The following is a 7170-nucleotide window of genomic DNA, read 5'->3' as shown; positions in this document are numbered from 1 at the left end:
CCGGTGGCGGTGGCGGCGAAGTCTGAGTTCTGAACCAAGAGATAAAGGGAGAAGTCTTGATTGTTGAGTCCTTGAGGGGAAAGAGACATACCACGTTTTGGTATTGGGTATGATTATGGAGTGAGCCCTTTAAAATTATTATTTCTTTAAACTAAAACTAATAATAAAAATTCTAAAATAAAATAAGAAAGGGTAAAGTCATTTCAAGTTCGACAATAAATAAAGTTGCAAAAAATAAATAAATAATACTATAAGGACGTGCCGAATTTAAAAAAATTAATTAATTAATTATGGTCCAAACATAAAAACTACCCTAAACCACGGGTACTATTAGTGTAATTTACCCCTTTTTTTCGTTATTCCATTAGTCGTTGTTGGTTGTTCACCATCTGAGATATGAACGGTCTGTCACGGTAAATTCCAACAACGTACACTTGACCGGACATGGCTCTATTTACTATTTAGATCTTGGTACCTGAATTAAAAAATTGAACCTATAAATTTAATGCAACCAATATTTGATATAATAAATCACCAAAAAGAATATAAAAATAAAATAAAAAAATACACCTTATCATCTTGGTTCTACTTGAGAGCTACATACTGACATTCAGATCAACTCATCCCCAAAAGACTGTCATCATTTTCATGAATAAATTACCTCAAAATTCGCATAACCGCCATCGCTGAAGGTTGTTGCTCATGCTGATCGATTCGGTTTCTGCTCTCTCTCTGCTTACTTTAATTGAGCTCTATACACAATCAAGGAAGTGACTTCACAGATTTGTGTTTTCAATCGAGGAAGAGACTTAACAGTTAACAGGTTGTTGCATCGTCTGTCTTATGTGATTCTTTTTGTTAAGGCTTATTTTACGAGACTCTGTGAATGACGATCGAGCTGATCACTATTAGCAGGAGGTCGATTAAATTTTTGAATTTTAATTGGTGTGAGAAGAATTTAGATGATGAATATTACTGTTCCTGAATTCGAAGCGGACGAGGATTACTTAATTCAGGGGTCGCCCAAGACATCGATAATGTATCACTTCCTATTATTAATTTGAATTTGTTGATCACGTTGTTCTAGTTATTAAGAAAACAGTGCTTCTATGTTTAATTTCGATTATACGTATCTGTAGGGGTGGAGATGAAGATGTCATGGAGCTGCTATGGCAAAATGGTCAAGTGGTGATGCAGAGCCGAAATCAGAGATCAGTCGGGAATAAGAAGCCAGAAACGAGGCCGCCGGTGGGCAGTAGAGACATCCGATCCTCCGTCGTTGAAGAAGAGACGGGGCCTTCTGACTTGTTCATGCAAGAAGACGAGATGGCCTCTTGGCTTCATTACCCCGTCGACGACAATACGTTAGAAGGCTATCTATACAGTAACGATCTCCTCTATCCTACGCCGCCATCCTCTACTCCCGTGACCACCACCCCTTGCTCCCTCCCACCGCCTCCACCTCCGTCCATAATGATTCCTTCTCCTCGCCCACCGGTCGCCCCAATCAGGCGCGTGGAATTGGAATCAGGACAACCCAAGTATCCAAATTTCTTGCATTTCTCGAGGCCTAATAAACTCAGAACTCCAGAATCAGGCCCTTCTAGTTCGAACGAGACCCCGGCGGTAGCAGCACCGGAATCAAGGGCTTCGCGTGTGTCGGATAAACTGACGCCGGTTTCTGCAGCGAACATAGGACGTAGCGCAGCAGGTACATCATCGGCGGGGAGGGAAATAGAGACATGTGAACGAAGCGTGACGTCATCTCCGGGTTCGGGTGGCTCAGGAGCAAGCGGCAGTGTAGACCCATCTTCTCAAAAGCCACCGCCACCAACAACCGATGATCATCGGAAGCGCAAGGGCAGAGATACGTACGACACCGAATGTCACAGTGAGGTACGTAACTACTCGACTTTTACAATAATTTTTTTAAAAAAATTAATAAATAAACTTGACGGAAAATGTGTCTACACTCTACATGATGTCTGATGACGCATTTGTGTGCAATTAGATACTTGTACACTCGGATGTCTTTTACCTCTTCTAGCATTGCATGGAGGGTTGTACCCTCGATTCTCGTAAGAGGGGTGTCGTGTTCTGAAATTCTTTAAATGAACAGTGAGAATTTGTTGGGAATTAAAGAAGAAAATGGGAGGATAAATAAAGAAGATCATTCAACAATTAGATTTTGTTTGTCCACAAATTTGGGGGTTTTCTGTTTCTAGCTTCTTCTCTCTCTGTTGTGTGCGTGTGTCGTTTAGCAGTATCACTGCAATGAGCCTATACACTACTTCCTAGACAAAATCATGATTTCAGAAACAAATCTTCGTGAAGACTATATATTATATTATTTTATCGACATTCTACATATGATATCATATACCAAACACTATACGTCTATAGCTACGAATTCAAGCTGTATATAAGGAATTTGATAGGTTTTTATTAAAGTTTACGAGGCAATTGAAATGCTGAAGTTTAAAGCATTAGGATATATAAGTAATAAAATGTATGGCAGTGATAGTTTTAAGGCTAAAGGATCTGTTAATATTTATTTTAATATTTTGGATAGTAAATAAGGTTGTTGAAATAAAGATACCTTGACATTTACTCTTTTTATATGGATTGTACAATTCATAAAGAAAAATAAAACAAATCACCCATATTAATTAATATATATTTGTTTCAAATAACTCAAGGATGGAAAAAATTGAAACAAATGATTTATCTTCTATATTGATCGGGTGGAAACATGCCTGCGATATATTACCGTCGGTAAAAGAATGAGCACGGGGTGGTGTTTGCCGTCAGCAACACCCTCCACGTAAGATTATCGTCGGCATAAGTCCATCCACACCGTATAGTCTGATAGATATATTTACAGAATATATGTAATAGTATCCTTTCGGGTATGGTAGTGGTATATATCCTCAAGTTCCAATGTATTCTTGGTTTTTTGGGGTTATAATATTTTTGTGGGGACTCAGTGCCACGTCACACTATGGATGTCAAGGTGGCAGACAAGAGTGTCACGTGTATTACGTATGTAGGGATACACAAGTTCCCGCAACATGTTTATGTACAGAGAGTACGAGCAGAATGAAACAAAAATCTGGTTATTTATATGAGTGTGAATACGTCAAAATTGAGAACATATAAATCCAAAGTGATAAAAATAAAACTAGTGGTCAGGGACTCATTGGAGATTGAGCTGCTCATGATATCAGCAAACATGTAGCCCTAGTGGCACTGTGGCAGTGGTGTGGGTTATTTATGTCTTTATGCAACTTACTCGTTATTATACAAAATATACCGTATGGGGCCAATCTCTTAGAGCCATATAAGTTGCAGACTGTTTACGTCATCACACACTTATTAGCAATGCTAGGTGCAATTATTTAGCCTTGTTTGTTAAGGTACACGGTACTCAACTTGATACAACTAATTGAACCCGAACATAACTAAGACCGGAAGGAAGCTAGGAGTCCCTTCTCATAAAAAAAATGACATTGAAATGATTGTCTTGTCAAGTCCATTTCCATCTAGTCAATCCAGTCTAGTTCTATTTAGTAAAGTTCTATATGCATACAAAATTTGATGAGAAATATCAAGTGGGACCATGCTTCGAATTTATCCCTTGTATTTTTATCATGTTTAAGTAGCTAGGTGTTCTCCCATTTGGGGTTGCAAATCATTTGATTTACAATGTGAACTTGATGTATGTGACCTCTCATGGGACACACTTTTACTTGTCACCGAAGGGATCATCTTTATATAATGCCCAACATATTTTTACTATTCAAATATTTGAATTTGACCAATTAATTTAGTGTTGAAAACAAAGGCTTAGATTTCATTTTCTTTTTGTGGATGAATTGTCCGTTGCTTGAGGGTAAATTGACAATGGGTAAATCCAATTAGCAAAATTGATGGAGCTTTTAGCGGCAAAAGGGACATATATAGTGGGTTCATGATTATTTTGTAACTTTTGTACGTTGTTATGGAATCATACTAATTAACTTGAATAAAGTCAGTAAAGATCTACTTTAGATATAATAATTAGTTGATAAACTGTCCGTTAAACATAGTTAACCAACAAATACGATTTATAGCTTTAGTTTCTAGTTTAAATAACTCCACAGTAACAAGTCATTTTTGTTGTTCTTGCTGTATATTTGAGATTTTGATCTTTTGGGTTATTTTTCACATGAAGGACGTTGAGTTCGGGTGTCTAGATGCAAAGAAGCAATCACACGGATCGACCTCCACGAAAAGGTCCCGTGCTGCAGAGGTCCACAATCTCTCAGAGAGGGTTAGTACTTCACTCTTATCGGTCAAAATTTGAAAGTTGACCATGTGTTAATATTCGTTTTTTTTTTTTAATAATTAAATATGTAGAGACGTCGAGATAGGATTAATGAAAAAATGAAGGCCTTGCAAGAACTAATACCTCGTTCCAATAAGGTATGTGGTACATTCATATATAATATATTCATTCTTTTCATTTTCAATATAAAACGTTTGCTTTTACTCTAAACATCTTCTAAATCGAAATTTAATGATTTTAGTCCGACAAAGCTTCGATGCTGGACGAAGCAATTGAATACTTGAAGTCTCTTCAAATGCAAGTTCAGGTATACATAATCTATGCTTATACTTTCTGCAAAAATGCTGTTTTAATTTCCAATGACCCCTATATAATTAAGCCAACGCAAACCACATAGGAGCATAAGAAAGTGCACAACAGCCTGCTAGGTGTTAGGTGGCTGAGGTAAAAACTCAGTGTCCACATGGATCATAAGAAACTATATATGACACTACTACTTGACTTTTTTTTTTTGCAGATGATGTCGATGGGATGCAACATGGTTCCTATGATGTTCCCAGGTGTCCAACAATACATGCCGCCCATGGCAATGGGGATGGGGATGGGGATGGGGATGAGCATGAGCATGGACATGGGGATGAACCATGTCATGGTTCCATATCCCGCCATTCTTCCAGGTTCGTCGGTACTCCCCAGCCCGGGTACTCATATGGGCCCACGTTTCCCGGTTCCCGGATTTAACATCCATCCAGTTAATGCCACGTGTCCTGCAACGAGTCAAGCCACTAACCTCTCAGCTCCAATGATGAGTTCATTTCCTCTACATAATCAAAACCAACCACAAGTTCCAAATTTCGCTGATCCGTTTCAACAGTACATTGGTCTACGACATCAAACACCATCACCGCTTCCTCAGGCATTTTTCACCTTTTTATTCAACAATGTTTAACTTAAGTTTTTTAATAATTTATATAACTGACACAAATTGTCGTCGTCTATAGTAGCAGAATCATCAAGAAGGGATGGCCCCCACTGCAACGAAGCCAAGCAGCAGCAAAGATCCTATCGACCCAGATCATCACCAAAACGGTACATATATAGCTAGCTTATGTGAATTTACAGGAAAAAGGGCAAGTAGTTTATTTATTAGGTAATATTCATTGATTTTCAGGTTGATTATGGAGCGGTTATTCAGAAACAGGCTTCTTAGCCAACTAAATTTTGTAGCGTAAGAGCTAGGATCCGTGTAACGTGTAATTATACAAAATGCTAAAAAAAAAAAAAAAAAAAAAAAAAAAAAAAAAAAAAAAAAAAAAAAAAAAAAAAAAACTTTCTTTCTTTTTATTTTCTTTTCTTTACCATTACCAACATATATGTACCACTGATTCCCCCACGTCTCGAGTAGATTCTTGACTTGAATCATGGTATACAACAATAGAAAATGTGATGGAATGACACGTTTTTACTTTTTACTGCATTAATATTGTTCTTTGTCGTGATTTTTAACGAGTTTGGAACCCAAAACTCGATTCTTGATGTGCTGGAATTAACCCAGCTAAACATGTGTGGTCGATATGGTGTTGCAATCATTGTCGATGTTTTGTTGGTTTCGGAATCTTTTGGATGTCAAGTTTGTGGCCAATTGCCAATAATGCCTTGTGGTATGATGCTTTTTTGGGAATTGTTTTTGGGCAGTCAACTTATCAGGCCCCATATATAGAGGGAATTCAGTAGCTAAACCTTATGTGTTTACATTTTTTCTTCTATAAAATATACTATTAAATAACAAACTAACTTATTATTTTACTATAATTTCGTTATTTAATTTTTTTACTTGACGTTAGGCATTGTGGTGTTTGATTTTTTATTTTAAGTGCATTTGGATAAAGATATTTTGGTCAATTAGTGTTTGTCAACCCAAATGGATAAGAGACACAAATGTAATACAACGGATAAGTCCACCATCCAGCCATCTACTTCCAACTATACCATTGTATTCTTTCTCAACTTGAAATGAATTCAATGGAACTTACATTAAATCCAAATCACTTGAACTTATTCGAATTAAATTTAACATACATGCATTTTTTAGGGTTAATGTAGAGCTTTTGAGAATTTTGGGAGTTTTTAGTTTTTTAAGTAAAAATCTGAAAAGAAAAAAAAAATCGTTTAACAGTAGGAGCTTTTAGCTTTCATTTTAAACAAAAATCTAACTCTTAAGTAGTTTTTGGTAGCTTTTAGTTTTTAGTTGTATCTAATTCTAAACATTTAAAAGCTAATAGGTTTTTGTCAAACACATGTGCATAAATAAAAGTTATAGCTACAGCTACCAACTAGTTTTGTCAAACACTTATTATATTTTCGAATGATACAACTCTTATCCCATTGGCTCTTCTTACACCAAGAAACACAAATTTGTGGCTTTTGTAGTCTAAATTCACCATTTTGTGGATTGGAATATGATTGTGAACATCATGCTTACCCATCGTTTAAAAATCGTGAGAAACACACGCCTTGAGGCGAAGCAGACACAGGTCGAACTAGAGGGGCCACCTCTGTGGTTGGATTTGATACATACGCCTCATACTAGCGAAGCGTAGAGGAATCGGTAGAGGTGGTACGTTTTTTAGAAGCGTACGCCTTTGAATTTTTTGTTTTTTTTTTTTTTTACTTTTCGACGTCGACTTCTTTTTACCTTTGTTTTATTCACCGGTTTTATAATAAAAATGAAAACCAATTTCATTTATTGACCTAATCCACTCATTTGCTCACTCTAAAACGCCGTTTCTCTCTTCTTCTCAAAATCGCATCCCACCTGGTTCTACACTTCTCACTTCTGGTCG

At 36.8% G+C, this 7170-nt stretch overlaps 1 protein-coding gene across 6 annotated transcripts; it reads left to right on the top strand.

Moving 5' to 3' along the window:
• Positions 1-625: 625 nt before the first annotated feature.
• LOC111880979 (transcription factor PIF1) lies at positions 626-6492 on the top strand. Of its 6 annotated transcripts, none has more exons than XM_042895543.2 (8): positions 627-823; positions 916-1039; positions 1140-1896; positions 4214-4312; positions 4399-4464; positions 4569-4634; positions 4845-5243; positions 5332-6492. In XM_042895543.2, exons 2-8 carry the CDS (start codon positions 963-965, stop codon positions 5479-5481), a joined length of 1614 nt encoding a protein of 537 aa, XP_042751477.1. In that variant the 5' UTR covers positions 627-823; positions 916-962; the 3' UTR covers positions 5482-6492. The 6 variants fall into 6 exon arrangements, 5 of the variants coding, with proteins under 5 accessions (XP_052619748.1, XP_042751477.1, XP_042751478.1 ...); XM_023877383.3 differs by having other exon boundaries at positions 629-1039; positions 5332-5416; positions 5499-6492; XM_023877386.3 differs by having other exon boundaries at positions 630-1039; positions 5335-5416; positions 5499-6492.
• Positions 6493-7170: the final 678 nt, after the last annotated feature.

This window comes from Lactuca sativa, chromosome 5 (genome assembly GCF_002870075.4).
Source record: "Lactuca sativa cultivar Salinas chromosome 5, Lsat_Salinas_v11, whole genome shotgun sequence".
Lineage (NCBI taxonomy): Eukaryota > Viridiplantae > Streptophyta > Magnoliopsida > Asterales > Asteraceae > Lactuca > Lactuca sativa.
The sequence above is the reverse complement of the archived record's forward strand: the minus strand, read 5'-3'. Positions and strand labels throughout refer to the sequence as shown.